The sequence below is a fragment of the Hypanus sabinus genome, chromosome 5 (assembly GCF_030144855.1).
Source record: "Hypanus sabinus isolate sHypSab1 chromosome 5, sHypSab1.hap1, whole genome shotgun sequence".
Taxonomy (NCBI): Eukaryota; Metazoa; Chordata; class Chondrichthyes; order Myliobatiformes; family Dasyatidae; genus Hypanus; species Hypanus sabinus.
Genome location: NC_082710.1, coordinates 167,150,983 through 167,170,897, shown reverse-complemented (window position 1 = coordinate 167,170,897; position 19,915 = coordinate 167,150,983). Strand labels below are relative to the sequence as shown.

Here is a 19,915-nt window from a genome sequence, read left to right as displayed (position 1 = left end):
AAAGGGCAAACCCGGGAGGGACTCGCGTTGGTGAGGCCCAATTTGGAGTAACGTGTGCAGTTTTGGTCTCTACCTGTGGGAAAGATGTCAATAGTGAAAACTGAGAAGGAATTTGCCAAGCTTGAGGACCTGAGTGTTAGGGAAAGGATGAATAGGTTAGGATTTTATTCACTCGAGGGTAGAAGAGTGAGGGAAGATTTGATAAAGATATACAGAATTATGAGGGTATAGTTAAGAGTAAATGCAAGCAGGCTTTTTCCACTGAGGCTGCATGAGACTAGAGTGAAAGGTGAAATATTTAAGGGGAAACATCTTCACTCAGGGTGGTGAGAGTACAGAAGTGGGGTCAATTTAAGAGAAATTTGGGAGGGGTATGCAGGACTATGGTCCAGGCGATGGAACTAGTCTGCACAGAAAGGCCGTGCTGTAGTGTTCTGTCACTCTAGTCGAAGTCCAAGCCACATTTAACTTGCACACCTGACGAGCTACAAAGCTCACTCCCATGTCTCAGCTTCGTCCTATGGTATTTGGTGCTTGTGATGTGGCCTCTTGTAAGTCAGTGAGACCGGATGCAGACCGGGCAACCACTTCGCCAAACACCTCTGCTCTGTTCACTGACCATCTACAGTTCCCAGCTGCAGCCATTTCAGCTCCCCTCCCCGTTCCCACACCAACAAGAGAGTTTGAGAGGGAAAATCGATGGCGGAGTAGACTCAGTAGGCTGAATGGCCTAATTCTGTTCCTGTGTCATAGCCTTACGGACATGGCTGTCCTCGATCTTCTCCGTTCAGGGTGAGGCCAAATGCAAACTAGAGGGACATCACCCCCTACGCTAACTGGATAGTCTGCACAGCAACGTGTACAGTAAATTCTCCACCTTCAGGTATCCTGCTCTACTCCCTAAAGGGCCTCTCATTCACACCTTTCCTTTCAAACCATAGCCCCCCCCCCCCCCGCCCATCCATTTTCTCCTCCATCCACTCCACTGGGTCCTCTCTTCCCCCTCCCACCATTGTTCCCATCTGCGCTACTCACAAGTGCACATTCCAACTTCCTTTCCTATCAGACTCCAGCATCTGTCGCCTCAGGCAGTGAGGTCTGACAGTGTGCCTCAGATCCCCTCTCCTTTAACCGAGATCCCCTGATCTTGGGCTCTCCAAGTGTCAGGGAGGGATTTTTATTGTCTATCCCGTCTATAAATCTCACAGAGTCACAGAGCACTGCAGCAGAGAAACAGGCCCTTTGGCCCGTCTACCTGCGGCAAGACCGCAGCTCTCCAAACCATATGTATTTATCCAAACTTCTCTCGAACGTTGCACCACTTCCAGTGGCAGCTCATTCCACACTCTCACCACCCTCTGGGTGAAGAAGCTCCCCCTCAGATTCTCCTTCAATATTTCACCTTACACCTAGGACTTCTAGTTCTAGTCTCACCCAGGCTGAGTGGGAAGAAGCCTGCTTGCATTCAGCCCGTCTGTACACCTTACAGATTTGATTCATTTGTTTTGAGATGCAGCTGGGTAACAGGCCTTTCTGGCTGACCCAGTGAGCCCGCTCTGCCCATTTACACCCAACTAAGCTGCACAGCTCTAAAACAGCATCTGAGAAATGATGTGCTGGCATTTGGAGAAGGTCCAGATCAGATCCATGAATCTGAATGAAAGGGTTGATGTCCGAGGAACATTTGATGGCTCTGGGCCTGTACTAGCTAGAGTTTAGAAGGATGGGGGGGGGGGGGGCAACCTCACCGAAACCTATTGAATCCTAGATTGAGTGGATGTTTCCTATTGTAGGAGAATCTAGGATCAGATGGCACAATCTCAGAATACATCCCTTTAGAACAGAAACAAGGAGGAATTTCTTTCGTCAGCGTGATGAATCTGCGAAATTCATTGCAACAGATGGCTGTGGAGGACAACTCATTGGGCATATTTAAAGCAGAGGTTCTTGATTAATACGGGTGTCACAGGTTGTGTGGTTGAGAGGGAAATTAAATTAGCCATGATCAAAAGGCAGAGACTTAGTGGATACAATGGGCTAATTCAGCTCCTGTGTCTTGTGGACTAAGCAACTGACAGGTTCAGCGACTCTCTTGTAAGAAATCTGGCTCGTTTATTTACAAAATCCACAACAGAGGAACGAAGACACGAGAGAGAGAGACTGGACAGCCAACAAGTGCACCAACTGGCCAGGGGTCCCACCTCCAGCACGGGGTCTCGTTGCAGTTGCTGCCTTCTCCATGGTCAGGAGTCCTCCTTCTCTTGGTGCCTGCAAGGAAAGAGGAAGATCAGGATTCCAGTCCGGGACAGACAGACTGCAGTGGGTAACACGCCCACACAACACATTCACACGGCAAACTCATCAGGTGTCCAGACCCCTGAGCAGAGCGATAGGCACCAGCAATACGACGTCAGCAGTAGCCGAAATGTCTCAGGCTGCTGGTGTCAGCTGGGAAGATGGCCAAAATGGGCTGATTGTCAGTGACCACAGGAGTGTGACGCTGTAATTCCCACTGACCGTGACTGTAGGATCCGTGACACTGTAATTCTGACAGTGACGGTAGGATCCGTGACACTGTAATTCTGACAGTGACTGTAGGATCCGTGACACTGTAATTCTGACCATGACTGTAGGATCTGTGACGCTGTAATTCCCACTGACCGTGATGGTAGGATCTGTGACACTGTAATTCTGACAGTGACGGTAGGATTTGTGACGCTGTAATTCCCACTGACCGTGACTGTAGGATCCGTGACACTGTAATTCTGACAGTGACTGTAGGATCTGTGACGCTGTAATTCCCACTGACAGTGACGGTAGGATATGTGACACTGTAATTCTGACAGTGACGGTAGGATCTGTGACGCTGTAATTCCCACTGACCTTGACTGTAGGATCCGTGACACTGTAATTCTGACAGTGACTGTAGGATATGTAACACTGTAATTCCCACTGACCGTGACTGTAGGATCCGTGACACTGTAATTCTGACAGTGACTGTAGGATATGTAACACTGTAATTCTGACAGTGACTGTAGGATCCGTGACACTGTAATTCTGACCATGACTGTAGGATCTGTGACGCTGTAATTCCCACTGACAGTGACGGTAGGATCTGTGACACTGTAATTCTGACAGTGTCTGTAGGATATGTAACACTGTAATTCCCATTGACAGTGACTGTAGGATCTGTGACACTATAATTCTGACAGTGACTGTAGGATCTGTGATGCTGTAATTCCCACTGACCGTGACTGTAGGATCCATGACACTGTAATTCTGACCGTGACGGTAGGATATGTGACACTGTAATTCTGACAGTGACGGTAGGATCTGTGACACTGTAATTCCCACTGACCGTGACTGTAGGATCCGTGACACTGTAATTCTGACAGTGACGGTAGGATTTGTGACACTGTAATTCTGACAGTGACTATAGGATCTGTGACGCCGTAATTCCCACTGACAGTGACTGTAGGATCCGTGACACTGTAATTCTGACAGTGACGGTAGGATCTGTGACACTGTAATTCTGACAGTGACAGTAGGATCTGTGACACTGTAATTCCCACTGACAGTGACCATAGGATGTGTGACACTGTAATTCTGACAGTGACTGTAGGATATGTAACACTGTAATTCCCATTGACAGTGACTGTAGGATCTGTGACACTATAATTCTGACAGTGACGGTAGGATCTGTGACACTGTAATTCCCACTGACCGTGACTGTAGGATGTGTGACACTGTAATTCTGACAGTGACAGTAGGATCTGTGACACTGTAATTCCCACTGACAGTGACCGTAGGATGTGTGACACTGTAATTCTGACAGTGACCGTAGGATATGTAACACTGTAATTCCCATTGACAGTGACTGTAGGATCTGTGACGCTGTAATTCCCACTGACAGTGACGGTAGGATCTGTGACGCTGTAATTGTGACAGTGACAATAGGATCTGTGACGCTGTAATTCCCACTGACAGTGACTGTAGGATCTGTGACACTGTAATTGTGACAGTGACTGTAGGATATGTAACACTGTAATTCCCATTGACAGTGACTGTAGGATCTGTGACACTATAATTCTGACAGTGACTGTAGGATCTGTGACGCTGTAATTCCCACTGACAGTGACGGTAGGATCTGTGACACTGTAATTGTGACAGTGACAATAGGATCTGTGACGCTGTAATTCCCACTGACAGTGACTGTAGGATCCGTGACACTGTAATTCTGACAGTGACGGTAGGATCTGTGACACTGTAATTCTGAAAGTGACTGTAGGATCTGTGACACTGTAATTCCCACTGACAGTGACTGTAGGATCCGTGACACTATAATTCTGACAGTGACGGTAGGATCTGTGACACTGTAATTCTGACAGTGACTGTAGGATCCGTGACACTATAATTCTGACAGTGACGGTAGGATCTGTGACACTGTAATTCTGACAGTGACGGTAGGATCTGTGACACTGTAATTCTGACAGTGACTGTAGGATCCGTGACACTGTAATTCTGACAGTGACGGTAGGATCCGTGACACTGTAATTCTGACAGTGACGGTAGGATCCGTGACACTGTAATTCTGACAGTGACTGTAGGATCCGTGACACTGTAATTCTGACAGTGACGGTAGGATCCGTGACACTGTAATTCTGACAGTGACGGTAGGATCCGTGACACTGTAATTCTGACAGTGACTGTAGGATCCGTGACACTGTAATTCTGACAGTGACTGTAGGATCCGTGACACTGTAATTCTGACAGTGACGGTAGGATCCGTGACACTGTAATTCTGACAGTGACTGTAGGATCCGTGACACTGTAATTCTGACAGTGACTGTAGGATCCGTGACACTGTAATTCTGACAGTGACTGTAGGATCCGTGACACTGTAATTCTGACAGTGACTGTAGGATCCGTGACACTGTAATTCTGACAGTGACGGTAGGATCCGTGACACTGTAATTCTGACAGTGACTGTAGGATCCGTGACACTGTAATTCTGACAGTGACGGTAGGATCCGTGACATTGTAATTCTGACAGTGACTGTAGGATCCGTGACACTGTAATTCTGACAGTGACGGTAGGATCCGTGACACTGTAATTCTGACAGTGACGGTAGGATCCGTGACACTGTAATTCTGACAGTGACGGTAGGATCCGTGACACTGTAATTCTGACAGTGACGGTAGGATCCGTGACACTGTAATTCTGACAGTGACTGTAGGATCCGTGACACTGTAATTCTGACAGTGACGGTAGGATCCGTGACACTGTAATTCTGACAGTGACGGTAGGATCCGTGACACTGTAATTCTGACAGTGACGGTAGGATCCGTGACACTGTAATTCTGACAGTGACTGTAGGATCCGTGACACTGTAATTCTGACAGTGACGGTAGGATCCGTGACATTGTAATTCTGACAGTGACGGTAGGATCCGTGACATTGTAATTCTGACAGTGACTGTAGGATCCGTGACACTGTAATTCTGACAGAGACGGTAGGATCCGTGACACTGTAATTCTGACAGTGACGGTAGGATCCGTGACACTGTAATTCTGACAGTGACTGTAGGATCCGTGACACTGTAATTCTGACAGTGACTGTAGGATCCGTGACACTGTAATTCTGACAGTGACGGTAGGATCCGTGACATTGTAATTCTGACAGTGACTGTAGGATCCGTGACACTGTAATTCTGACAGTGACTGTAGGATCCGTGACACTGTAATTCTGACAGTGACGGTAGGATCCGTGACATTGTAATTCCCACTGACAGTGACGGTAGGATCCGTGACACTGTAATTCTGACAGTGACGGTAGGATCCGTGACATTGTAATTCTGACAGTGACGGTAGGATCCGTGACACTGTAATTCTGACAGTGACGGTAGGATCCGTGACATTGTAATTCTGACAGTGACGGTAGGATCCGTGACACTGTAATTCTGACAGTGACGGTAGGATCCGTGACATTGTAATTCTGACAGTGACGGTAGGATCCGTGACACTATAATTCTGACAGTGACGGTAGGATCCGTGACACTGTAATTCTGACAGTGACGGTAGGATCCGTGACACTGTAATTCTGACAGTGACGGTAGGATCCGTGACACTGTAATTCTGACAGTGACGGTAGGATCCGTGACACTGTAATTCTGACAGTGACGGTAGGATCCGTGACACTGTAATTCTGACAGTGACGGTAGGATCCGTGACACTGTAATTCTGACAGTGACGGTAGGATCCGTGACACTGTAATTCTGACAGTAACGGTAGGATCCGTGACACTGTAATTCTGACAGTGACGGTAGGATCTGTGACACTGTAATTCTGACAGTGACGGTAGGATCCGTGACACTGTAATTCCAACTGACAGTGACGGTAGGATCCGTGACACTGTAATTCTGACAGTGACGGTAGGATCCGTGACACTGTAATTCTGACAGTGACGGTAGGATCCGTGACATTGTAATTCTGACAGTGACTGTAGGATCCGTGACACTGTAATTCTGACAGTGACGGTAGGATCCGTGACACTGTAATTCTGACAGTGACGGTAGGATCCGTGACATTGTAATTCTGACAGTGACTGTAGGATCCGTGACATTGTAATTCTGACAGTGACTGTAGGATCCGTGACATTGTAATTCTGACAGTGACGGTAGGATCCGTGACACTGTAATTCCCACTGACAGTGACGGTAGGATCCGTGACACTGTAATTCTGACAGTGACGGTAGGATCCGTGACACTGTAATTCTGACAGTGACGGTAGGATCCGTGACACTGTAATTCTGACAGTGACGGTAGGATCCGTGACATTGTAATTCTGACAGTGACGGTAGGATCCGTGACATTGTAATTCTGACAGTGACTGTAGGATCCGTGACACTGTAATTCTGACAGTGACGGTAGGATCCGTGACACTGTAATTCTGACAGTGACGGTAGGATCCGTGACATTGTAATTCTGACAGTGACGGTAGGATCCGTGACATTGTAATTCTGACCGTGACTGTAGGATCCGTGACACTGTAATTCTGACAGTGACGGTAGGATCCGTGACACTGTAATTCTGACAGTGACGGTAGGATCCGTGACATTGTAATTCTGACAGTGACTGTAGGATCCGTGACATTGTAATTCTGACAGTGACTGTAGGATCCGTGACATTGTAATTCTGACAGTGACGGTAGGATCCGTGACACTGTAATTCCCACTGACAGTGACGGTAGGATCCGTGACACTGTAATTCTGACAGTGACGGTAGGATCCGTGACACTGTAATTCTGACAGTGACGGTAGGATCCGTGACACTGTAATTCTGACAGTGACGGTAGGATCCGTGACATTGTAATTCTGACAGTGACGGTAGGATCCGTGACATTGTAATTCTGACAGTGACTGTAGGATCCGTGACACTGTAATTCTGACAGTGACGGTAGGATCCGTGACACTGTAATTCTGACAGTGACGGTAGGATCCGTGACATTGTAATTCTGACAGTGACGGTAGGATCCGTGACATTGTAATTCTGACCGTGACTGTAGGATCCGTGACACTGTAATTCTGACAGTGACGGTAGGATCCGTGACACTGTAATTCCCACTGACAGTGACGGTAGGATCCGTGACACTGTAATTCTGACAGTGACGGTAGGATCCGTGACACTGTAATTCTGACAGTGACGGTAGGATCCGTGACACTGTAATTCTGACAGTGACGGTAGGATCCGTGACACTGTAATTCTGACAGTGACGGTAGGATCCGTGACATTGTAATTCTGACAGTGACGGTAGGATCTGTGACACTGTAATTCTGACAGTGACGGTAGGATCTGTGACATTGTAATTCCCACTGACAGTGACGGTAGGATCCGTGACACTGTAATTCTGACAGTGACGGTAGGATCCGTGACACTGTAATTCTGACAGTGACGGTAGGATCCGTGACACTGTAATTCTGACAGTGACGGTAGGATCCGTGACATTGTAATTCTGACAGTGACGGTAGGATCCGTGACACTGTAATTCTGACAGTGACGGTAGGATCCGTGACACTGTAATTCTGACAGTGACTGTAGGATCCGTGACACTGTAATTCTGACAGTGACTGTAGGATCCGTGACACTGTAATTCTGACAGTGACGGTAGGATCCGTGACACTGTAATTCTGACAGTGACGGTAGGATCCGTGACACTGTAATTCTGACAGTGACGGTAGGATCTGTGACACTGTAATTCTGACAGTGACGGTAGGATCCGTGACATTGTAATTCTGACAGTGACGGTAGGATCTGTGACACTGTAATTCTGACAGTGACTGTAGGATCCGTGACATTGTAATTCTGACAGTGACGGTAGGATCCGTGACACTGTAATTCTGACAGTGAAGGTAGGATCCGTGACATTGTAATTCTGACAGTGACTGTAGGATCCGTGACACTGTAATTCTGACAGAGACGGTAGGATCCGTGACATTGTAATTCTGACAGTGACTGTAGGATCCGTGACATTGTAATTCTGACAGTGACGGTAGGATCCGTGACACTGTAATTCTGACAGTGACGGTAGGATCCGTGACACTGTAATTCTGACAGTGACTGTAGGATCCGTGACATTGTAATTCTGACAGTGACTGTAGGATCCGTGACATTGTAATTCTGACAGTGACTGTAGGATCCGTGACACTGTAATTCTGACAGTGACTGTAGGATCCGTGACACTGTAATTCTGACAGTGACGGTAGGATCCGTGACACTGTAATTCTGACAGTGACTGTAGGATCCGTGACACTGTAATTCTGACAGAGACGGTAGGATCCGTGACATTGTAATTCTGACAGTGACTGTAGGATCCGTGACATTGTAATTCTGACAGTGACGGTAGGATCCGTGACACTGTAATTCTGACAGTGACGGTAGGATCTGTGACACTGTAATTCTGACAGTGACGGTAGGATCCGTGACACTGTAATTCTGACAGTGACGGTAGGATCCGTGACACTGTAATTCTGACAGTGACGGTAGGATCCGTGACATTGTAATTCTGACAGTGACGGTAGGATCCGTGACACTGTAATTCTGACAGTGACGGTAGGATCCGTGACATTGTAATTCTGACAGTGACGGTAGGATCCGTGACACTGTAATTCTGACAGTGACGGTAGGATCCGTGACACTGTAATTCTGACAGTGACTGTAGGATCCGTGACACTGTAATTCTGACAGTGACGGTAGGATCCGTGACACTGTAATTCTGACAGTGACTGTAGGATCCGTGACACTGTAATTCTGACAGTGACGGTAGGATCCGTGACATTGTAATTCTGACAGTGACTGTAGGATCCGTGACACTGTAATTCTGACAGTGACGGTAGGATCCGTGACACTGTAATTCTGACAGTGACGGTAGGATCTGTGACATTGTAATTCTGACAGTGACGGTAGGATCCGTGACACTGTAATTCTGACAGTGACGGTAGGATCCGTGACATTGTAATTCTGACAGTGACGGTAGGATCCGTGACACTGTAATTCTGACAGTGACGGTAGGATCCGTGACATTGTAATTCTGACAGTGACTGTAGGATCCGTGACATTGTAAGGGTCTGTAACGTCTGCTGAACTCACCTGCAGCTGGTACACGTGTAGAACACTGTCTGCCCCTCGTCTGCCGAGCGTGTTTGCCGTGTGTGATATACCATCCCGTCGTGTCCACAGCGCGAGCACTTCCGATCCACCTGAAACAGAGACCATGGCCGTTAGCAGCTCCCACGGACACTACGCCCCCTGCAGCAGAGCCTGGAGTGAGATGCCACCCACATCTCCATGACCACCTTGTGCAGCATGATCCATCTCTTCTGTTTCAGCCATTACCTGCGGGGGAGGGGGTTTCAGTTGCCCCACCCGTACAAATTCACTTCCACCACCCTTGGCCCTACTCCCCTGGGTGCGGGCACACCTCACTGCCAGCTTCACAGAAGCGTGACTGCCTCGCGCTCACACCCACAAAGGTGCGGGTCGAATCCCGTCCCTGCTACTGAGGAGCAGAGTCAGTCGGCATGGAGACTGCAGGCCCAAGATGCCCATCCCAGTGAGTCCCATTCCCCAGCGCTTAGCCCACATCCTCTAAGCCTTTCCTTCCTGTTACTCTCCCCACCTCAGCCACACACTGTGGCTGCCCGGCCACCCTCAGGTTTATGATTAAATCTCTTTCCTCTCAACTCGGCCCAAAACCTCACGGGTACATCCCTCTTCACCGTCAGTACAGGAGGTTCTGCTCCTGGCTGCCGTTTTTGCTCATTGTGCTCTTTCGTGTAACAGTCGTGCGTAATTCATGTTTAATTCAGGTTTTACTAGTAGATGTTGTGCAGCCGACAGCTTTTCATTGCACCTGTGCACACGTACTTGTGCAAGTGACAATAAACTCCACTTTGACTTTTAGCAGCTGCTACAATTGGGCAGGAATATCAGAAGCCTGAAGTCTCACACCATCAGGTTCAGGAACAGCTAGTTCCCTTCACTCATTCAGCTCTTGAACCATGCAGCCCAACCTGACCACCAGCTCAGTACAGCAATGCTTCACCTTTCTTTTGTTCTAATTCTGTCCTTCCTTTTAAAGATGATCTTTAGGTAAACGCTGCTTTCGGTACGTGCCTGTGATGCTCTCACGAGTAGATTTTTCACTGCCTTTGTGTGTACACATCTTCGTGCAGATGACAATAAACTCAACTCTGACAGGCGTCCTGTAGGTAATGAGGGGCTACGTTCCTAATGCTACACCTGCCCATTCACCTCCTCCCTTATCTCCATCCAGGGGCTCAAACAGTCCTTCTGGGTGAGGCAACACTTCAGCTGCCAATCTGCTGGGTCACCTATTGTACGCGGTGCACCTGATGTGGCCTCCTCTGCATCGGCGAGACCTGACACAAATTGGGGAACTGCTTTGTCAAGCACCTCTGCTCCATCCACCAAGTAGAATGACCTCATAGACAACCATTTTTAATCCCCACTCCCACTCCGACATGTCGGTCCATGGCCTCCTCTTCTGCCACAATGAGGCCACCCTCAGGGTGGAGGGGCAACTGTATACTCTGTCTGGGAGGCCTCCAACCTGATGGCACGAATATCATTCCGATAATTTTTTACCCTCCCTTTCTCTTCTTCATTTCCCCACTCTGGCCACTCCGTGTTGCCCCTCCTCCTTCCCTTTCTCCCACTCTCCTCTCCGATCAGATTCCTACTTCTCTATCCACCCGCCTGGCTTCATCCGTCATTTTCTAGCTTGTTCCCCTCCCCTCCCCCATCTTTTCATTCTGGCTTCTGGCTCCTTCCTGTCCAGTCCTGAGGAAGGGTCTTGGCCCGAAACGTCGACTGTTTATTCCTCTCCATGGATACTGCCTGACCTGCCGAGTTCCTCCAGCATTTTGTGTGTGTGTGGCTCGAGGTTGCTAATGAAGCCCCTCGTAATGCAGACACTTGCACAGAGGGATCTACGCTAAACACAGCTTTTGCCAAGGACAGTGGGAAGTTGATCAGCCTTTCTCTCCCAGCAACTCAGACTGGCTTTGCAAAGCTGAATCACACGACCTGCCCAGCCGAGAGGTGGTTGTTGCTGCCGTACGGAAGAGCACGAGGAACTCGGGAATTCCCCGGCCTCTTGGAACGGCCTGATTCTTTCACAGACTCATTCCTACTAACCCGATCAGGACAGGAATTGCTGAAGGTTGCCGCTGTTTGAACGATTGTCTCCAGTTCGTTCAGAATAACAAACCGCTGCACAGACTTAGCGGGTCAGGCGGCATCCGTGGAGGGAGCTGGACAGCCGACGTTTTTGGGGTCAGGACACTGGAACCGAACCTGACCAAAACGTCGACTGTTCCAAGGTTTGATCTCCAATACCCCTCCTTGAGGTGATGCAAGGCCCTGCTTTCAGTGGTCTGTGAAGTTCCCAGAGCGAGAAATAATATCACCTCGTTCCTGTCTGAAATTAACGCTACCCTTATAGTTACACCACAACGGGGCAGTAAAGGCTGAGGAGTATTCAAACAGGCCAGCAGAGGAGGGTGAGAAGACAGCGACGGGTCTGGGAGGAGGTGTCTTCATTTATGTGGGCAGAGGTGATATTAATCAGTCCTTTTGATCGGGATAATGTGAAAGAGTTAAAAGCAAACCAGCCAGTTCAAATGGAAAGCAAACTGAGAGCCTGTGCAACAGTAACCCCGCTGGATGAGCTGGACACAGGTTTCAGCCTGCCTCGCCCAGCGTGGTTTGCTTTAGAATTACTGTAACCTCATTGGGGAAGGCTGATTATCACTATCCATTGCAAAACAGGCCACTGGTGGGGCAGCTCTGCCCACTCACACAGGGTGGTGTGTTATAGAACGAGCGGCCAGAGGACGTGGTACAGGCGATACTTAGAAGACGCGGACGGACTCAAGGATGAACTTTATTTGCCACGTGTACATCGAGATACAGTGAAATGTGTCGCTCTGCATCAACGGACAACCCAGTCTGAGGATGTGCGGGGGTGGGGGGGCAGCCCGCAAGCGTCACCGCACTTCTGGCGCCAACGTAGCACGGCACCGCTCACCAACCCTAACCGTACACCTCTGGAGTGGGGGAGGAAAGCCCATGCGGTCACGGGGAGAACGTACAAACTTTGTAGATGGCGGTGGGAACTGAACCCGGGTTGCTGGCTCTGGAAAGACAGGCGCTACTCGCCACACGGGCCAAACGCAGGCAAATGGCACCAGAGTCCAACCTGTACTCCCCCACGGCGAGAGGTGGAAGCGGGCTCCGGTGAAGCTGTGCAGGCCAGTCCCCTGGACTGTATAAGACCATCGACTTCAGAGGAGGATGGAAATGGGAGGCCATCGATGACCAGTGCTCCACGGGGAGCTAAGGGATGAGTAAGCAAGTGGATCGGCATCTAGGTGGGCAAGAACGAGTTGCTTCTGCTGTTTGACTCTATTACTGAGTCCCGCACTATCCGGGACACGTCCTCTCCTCGTTACTACCATCGGGGAGCAGCTACAGGAGCCTGAAGACACACAATCCACAATTCAGGAACAGGTGCCCCCCCCCCCCAGATTTCCAAACAGAAATTCTACCCCCCCCTTGTTACTTGTTCCTTTATTGCACCATTTATTTTTGTGATTTGTACCAACTTGTTTTGCCTTTTCACTGTAATGTTGCGACTCAGAACAAAGTTCACGTCATACAAGTCAGTGATAAGGGAGCCTGATTCTGAACTCCATGACTGATGAAAGTTCACGTCATACGTCAGGGATAGGAAACCTGATTCTGAACTCCATGACCGATGACCTTTCGAGCAAGTATTCTGTGCTTAACGGATTTTCATGCAATGACAGGTTCTTTAGATCTGATTCTTTATTTTCTGGAGAGGAGCAGAAATCTGTCTTACCAAGAGCAACAGATGCAAAATGCTGCGGGATTCCAGCAAGTCAGGCAGCACCTACGGAGCAGAATAAGCCGTTGATGTTTAGGGCCGAGACCCTTCCGCAGGATGGCAAAGGAAAGAAGAGCCAGAATAAGAAGATGGGGGGGGGGAATGGAGTACAAGCTGGCAAGAAGTAAGTGGAAGCAGGTGAAGGGGAAGTGGGGTGGGGGGGAAGCTGGGAGTGACAGGTGGAAGTGGTAAAGGGCTGAAGAAGTATGAGTCTGACAGGACAGTGGCCCACACGAGAAAGGCCATACTGAGACACAGACATTTCACTGATAATTGCCAAACCTCCCTGACCACCGACTTTAAAAACCAGCCTACTTTTTGCTACAATAATTTTCTCGAGAAAGTACCTGACAATGCCAACCATGAATTTGCAATGAGGGCGATTTTCTAGAGGTGGGCTTTTTTCTGCGACTGCTGGCTAATCTTGCCTGTTTGCAGAGTTGTGGAAGAGTTTGCTGGTCAGACATGTGACTGGTGAACCAGGTAAATACAAACACAAGAGATGCTGCAATTTCAGGGTAACACACACAAAATGCTTGAGGAACTCGGGGAGCATCTATAAACAGTCGATGTTTGTTCAGCCCTGATGAAGGGTCTCAGTCCATAACATTGACTGTTTATTCCCTCCACAGATGCTGCCTGACCTGCTGAGTTCCTGCAGCATCTTAATAACGCTGAACGACAGCGTGACTGGGAATGTGCAGCTTGTTAATAAACAAAGAGAGTCACGATTTATTACTGAAAGCAAGAGATGATGCTTTTGCACTTGTAAATAAAGAAAAACTCCTTGTTTTCACAGATGTTTTATCCTGCTACATCACATCTCAATACAGCAATTGCTCTGCCCAAGACTGCAAAAAATTGCTGAACGTTGAGGACACAGTCCAGTCCATCATGAAAATCAGCCTCCCCACCACTCATTCCATCTACATTTCCCACTGCCTCGGGAAAGCAGCCAACATAATCACATAAGACCACAAGACATTGTAGGAGACAGGCCATTCAGCCCATCGTGTCTGCTCTGCCATTCCATCATGGCTGATCCTGGATTTCACTCAACCCTATATACCTGGCTTCCCACCATAACGACCCCCTCACTGATCAAGGAACTATTAACGTCCACCTTCAATATACTCACGGACTTGGCCTCCACCACAGTTTGTGACAGAGCATCCCACAGATTCATTGCTCTCCGGCTAAAAAAACTCATCCTTACCTCTGTCTTAAAAGGTTGTCCCTCAATTTTGAGGCTGTGCCCTCTAGTTCCGGATACCCCACCATAGGAAACATCCTCTCCACATCCACCCTATCCAGTCCTTTCAACATTCCATAGGTTTCAATGAGATCCCCTTGCATTCTTCTAAATTCCAGTGAATACAGGCCCAAAGCTACCAAACACTCCTCCTATGTTAACCCCTTCATTCCTGGAATCATCCTCATGAAACTCCTCTGGACTCTCCCCAATGTCAACTCATCCTTTCTGAGTTACAGTGCCCTAAACTGTTGACTTGACTAGTGTCTTATAAAGGCTCTGCTCTCTCCGATTCTCTCTTCCCCCTCGGACAGGCAGAGGATGTCTGAGAAATCTGAGAATCACCAGACTGGAGCACAGCTTCTGCCCCCAGGCTGTGAGGTTCTGTCAGCTGCCCTCCAACACTCACCACCGGTCCGCTCACGTCCTTTGCCTCGTCCTCAGTGGTCAGGTTGGCCAACAGGATCTCTGGATCATTGAACACCAGCTCTGAGTGGATCTCTGTCCCTTCGAAGGCTGGGGAAGGAACAACAGTCAGTGGAGAATAGCATGCCCAGGGAAGACCAGGGCTCACCAGGGCCCAGCCTGAGAAACAGAGTGCTGGGAACAAGCAACCCTAAAATAATCACAGATCCCAAATAAACACAGCCCAGGTGGAAATGCAGGCCCAGAAATAAACACTCCAATCCAGTGCACAGGCCTGAAATAAACACAGTCCAAGCAGGAAAAAAAAAGTTAATAATTTAGAAGAGGGAATTAAATGCAGCTTCTCCAAGTTTGCAGAAGACACGAAGCTGGGCGGCGGTGTTAGCTGTAAGGAGGACGCTAAGAGGATGCAGGGTGACTTGGATACGTTAGGTGAGTGGGCAAATTCATGGCAGATGCAATTTAATGTGGATAAATGTGAGGTTATCCACTTTGGTGGCAAGAACAGGAAAACAGATTATTATCTGAATGGTGGCCAATTAAGAAAAGGGGAGGTGCAACGAAACCTGGGTGTCATTGTACACCAGTCATTGAAAGTGGGCATGCAGGTATAGCAGGTGGTGAAAAAGGCAAATGGTATGTTGGCATTCTTAGCAAGAGGATTCGAGTACAGGAGCAGGGAGATTCTACTGCAGTTGTACAAGGCCTTGGTGAGACCACACCTGGAGTATTGTGTGCAGTTTTGGTCCCCTAATCTGAGAAAAGACATTCTTGCCATAGAGGGAGTACAAAGAAGGTTCACCAGATTGATTCCTGGGATGGCAGGACTTTCATATGAAGAAAGACTGGATCAACTAGGCTTATACTCACTAGAATTTAGAAGATTGAGGAGGGGATCTTATTGAAATGTACAAAATTCTAAAGGGATTGGACAGGCTAGATGCAGGAAGTTTGTTCCCAATGTTGGGTAAGTCCAGAACGAGGGGTCACAGTTTAAGGATTAAGGGGAAGCCTTTTAGGACCGAGATGAGGAAAAACTTCTTCACGCAGTGAGTGGTGAATCTGTGGAATTCTGTGCCACAGGAAACAGTTGAGGCCAGTTCATTGGCTATATTTAAGAGGGAGTTAGATATGGCCCTTGTGGCTAAAGGGATCAGGGGGTATGGAGAGAAAGCAGGTACAGAGTTTTAAGTTATGATCAGCCATAATCATACTGAATGGTGGTGCAGGCTCAAAGGGCCAAATGGCCTACTCCTGCACCTATTTTCTATGTTTCTGTGATTCACAGTCCCAAACAAAACACAATGCAGTTGAAAACATGGGCCCAGAGCCAACCCACAGGTCTGGGACGTGGTTTTAAACAGGTTCTGGCAGAAGTAGAGAGGTCTGGGAAAAGGGGAACAGTGCTGTGACTGAGGTTGGGGCAGGGAGGAACAGAAGCAGGGTTGAGATTAGGCTTCATGAGGCAGGATGGTGCAGTTCATTCCCACAGTTCCTCAGTCAGGTGGGACCCCAGTGATCTTTTCAGAACTGTCCACAGACTACCCCCCACCCACTGGGACAGTCACACCACAGCTCTTGGTGCCTGGTGGGATGAAAGAAAGGCAGTTCACTTGGACTTCAGCCCAGCTGGGTGCCCTAGCAGTGGGAGGGGTGATACTAGCAGCTAGCAAATGTCCAGCATGGTGCTCTAAGCTGTGGGTATGTGCGATGGGATGTGCGGAGGGAGCTTCACTCTGTGTCTGACCCCAGGGGTGTGTATTGGGATGGTGTGGAGTGAGATTCATTCTGTGTCTGACCCCAGGAGTGTGTGATGGGATGGTATGGAGTGAGATTCACTCTGTATCTGAACTCGGGAGTGTGTGATGGGATGGTGTGGAGTGAAATTCACTCTGTATCTGACCCCGAGGGTGTGTATTGGGATGGTGTGGAGTGAGATTCACTGTGTGTCTGACACCGGGAGTGTGTGATGGGATGGTGTGGAGTGAGATTCACTGTGTGTCTGACCCCGGGAGTGTGTATTGGGATGGTGTGGAGTAAGATTCACACTGTGTCTGACCCCGGGAGTGTGTGATGGGATGGTGGGGAGGGAGATTCACTCTGTGTCTGACCCTGGGAGTGTGTGATGGGATGGTGTAGAGTGAGATTCACTCTGTGTCTGACCCTGGGAGTGTGTGATGGGATGGTGTGGAGTGAGATTCACTCTGTGTCTGACCCTGGGAGTGTGTGATGGGATGGTGTAGAGGGAGCTTCACTTTGAAAGTGACCCCGGGAGTGTGTGATGGGATGGTGTGGAGTGAGATTCACACTGTGTCTGACCCCGGGAGTGTGTGATGGGATGGTGTGGAGTGAGATTCACTGTGTGTCTGACCCCGGGAGTGAGTGATGGGATGGTGTGGAGTGAGATTCACTGTGTGTCTGACGCCGGGAGTGTGTGATGGGATGGTTTGGAGTGAGATTCACTGTGTGTCTGACCCCGGGAGCGTGTGATGGGATGGTGTGGAGTGAGATTCACTGTGTGTCTGACGCCGGGAGTGTGCGATGGGATGGTGTGGAGTGAGATTCACACTGTGTCTGACCCCGGGAGTGTGTGATGGGACGGTGTGGAGTGAGATTCACTCTGTGTCTGACCCCGGGAGTGTGTGATGGGACGGTGTGGAGTGAGATTCACTCTGTGTCTGACCCCGGAGGTGTGTGTTGGGATGGTGTGGAGTGAGATTCACTCTGTGTCTGACCCCGGGAGTGTGTGATGGGATGGTGTGGAGTGAGATTCACTCTGTATCTGACCCCGGGAGTGTGTGATGGTGTGGAGTGAGATTCACTCTGTGTCTGACCCCGGAGGTGTGTGATGGGATGGTGGGGAGGGAGATTCACTCTGTGTCTGACCCTGGGAGTGTGTGATGGGATGGTGTCGAGTGAGATTCACTCTGTGTCTGACCCTGGGAGTGTGTGATGGGATGGTGTGGAGTGAGATTCACTCTGTGTCTGACCCTGGGAGTGTGTGATGGGATGGTGTGGAATGAGATTCACTCTGTGTCTGACCCTGGGAGTGTGTGATGGGACGGTGTAGAGGGAGCTTCACTCTGAAAGTGGCCCCGGGAGTGTGTGATGGGATGGTGTGGAGTGAGATTCACTCTGTGTCTGACCCCGGGAGTGTGTGATGGGATGGTGTGGAGTGAGATTCACTGTGTGTCTGACGCCGGGAGTGTGTGATGGGATGGTGTGGAGTGAGATTCACACTGTGTCTGACCCCGGGAGTGTGTGATGGGACGGTGTGGAGTGAGATTCACTCTGTGTCTGACCCCGGGAGTGTGTGATGGGATGGTTTGGAGTGAGATTCACTCTGTGTCTGACCCCGGAGGTGTGTGATGGGATGGTGTGGAGTGAGATTCACTGTGTGTCTGACCCCGGGAGTGTGTGATGGGATGGTGTGGAGTGAGATTCACTCTGTGTCTGACCCCGGGAGTGTGTGATGGGATGGTGTGGAGTGAGATTCACTCTGTGTCTGACCCTGGGAGTGTGTGATGGGATGGTGTGGAGTGAGATTCACTCTGTGTCTGACCCTGGGAGTGTGTGATGGGATGGTGCTGACGGAGCTTCACTCTGTGTCTGACCCCAGGAGTGTGTGATGGGACGGTGTAGAGGGACCTTCACTCTGAAAGTGACCCCGGGAGTGTGTGATGAGGCAGGCATTAGCCCATCCTGTGTTGTAACACCGAACGTGGCCACAGTCGCCCCGGATACTCACCATGGATGCTGATCTGGAAACCACACCTACGGCACACCACGAACTGCTCGTGACCCGGTAGCGGCAGGATGGTTCCACACTCGGGGCAGAAGTCGGGGTCGGATTCAAAGCAGGAATCAGCCATCAGAGCCTAGAGGGAGAGAGGGGGTGGCCAAAAGCCAAATCATCAGAGGGCAGAGCATGGGGCCGTCACCCTACCGGGCCTACCCAGCCCCATCCCCTGTGCCTCTCTGGTCTCCCACTGCTCTGAACCATTGTACCCCCTTCACCCTGCCCCACTCCTTGACTCGAGAATCAGTGTCCCAGTTGACAGGCTGCCAACCCTCTCCAAAAGGGTCCACACTGGGTCTCTCAGTTCGCTTTCTACAGTAACCCAGGGAGAGATCTGACACAGCTCAGGTGCCCACCTGATCCTGCCCCACACCCTGTACTGGTCCCTGACCCTGAACCCCTCACCACCACCGACCCCGTCCTTCCTCCCTTCAACCCGTCCCTGGCCAGTTTCCTGCCCCACCCCCTCCAACCTTACTTACCATCACCCTTCCACCCTACCCTTCCCCACACTCTCTCCTCCACCCTAACCCCTCCTATAACCACCTCTCTCTCTCCTCCACCCCTCTTAGCTCCTAACAGCGTGCCCTCCCACTCCCCCTCTCTTCCCAAACACGTGCTCCTTATCCCGGCACAGACCCCCTCTTACGCACTCGCCTGGCCGCGGCCTGCCGCTCAGGCTACGGGCACGGAAACGGGAAACGCCGGACTCTCCCCCGGTAAAGGGAAGGGGTTCCTACCGCCAGCAGCGCCCCCCGGCCGAGATGGGGAGGATTCCTTTCGCCGATAGAGCGCCATCCGGCGGCGGGGAGGGGTTTCTTTCGCCGATAGAGCGCCATCCGGCGGCGGGGAGGGGTTTCTTTCGCCGATACCGCACTCACGCGTGGCGGGGAACGGTTCCTCCAACCACCAGCGCCTCCCGGCGGTGGGGAGAGGTTCCTACCGCCGACACC

At 49.9% G+C, this 19,915-nt stretch overlaps 1 protein-coding gene and 1 long non-coding RNA gene across 2 annotated transcripts in view; one reads left to right on the top strand and one right to left on the bottom strand.

The window, feature by feature from the left end:
• LOC132394550 (uncharacterized) overlaps positions 1–19,915 on the top strand; it is a 36,029-nt gene that overhangs the window by 15,182 nt on the left and 932 nt on the right. The gene's annotated exons all lie outside the window — the stretch shown is intronic.
• On the bottom strand, positions 2,091–19,816 carry polr1h (RNA polymerase I subunit H). The gene is made up of 5 exons (XM_059970839.1): positions 19,703–19,816; positions 18,912–19,041; positions 15,147–15,253; positions 9,645–9,754; positions 2,091–2,268 (listed from the first exon to the last, which is right to left on the bottom strand). Exons 1-5 carry the CDS (start codon positions 19,799–19,801, stop codon positions 2,244–2,246), a joined length of 471 nt encoding a protein of 156 aa, XP_059826822.1. The 5' UTR covers positions 19,802–19,816; the 3' UTR covers positions 2,091–2,243.

Coding starts and splice junctions, on each gene's coding strand:
- polr1h (XM_059970839.1), bottom strand. CDS start 19,801: ATGGCGCTCTATCGGCGAAAGAAACCCCTCCCCGCCGCCGGATGGCGC. Junction 19,042..19,702: donor GCCGGGGGGCGCTGCTGGCG/GTAGGAACCCCT, acceptor CTCTCCCTCTAG/GCTCTGATGGCTGATTCCTG. Junction 15,254..18,911: donor TTTCCAGATCAGCATCCATG/GTGAGTATCCGG, acceptor TTCCTTCCCCAG/CCTTCGAAGGGACAGAGATC.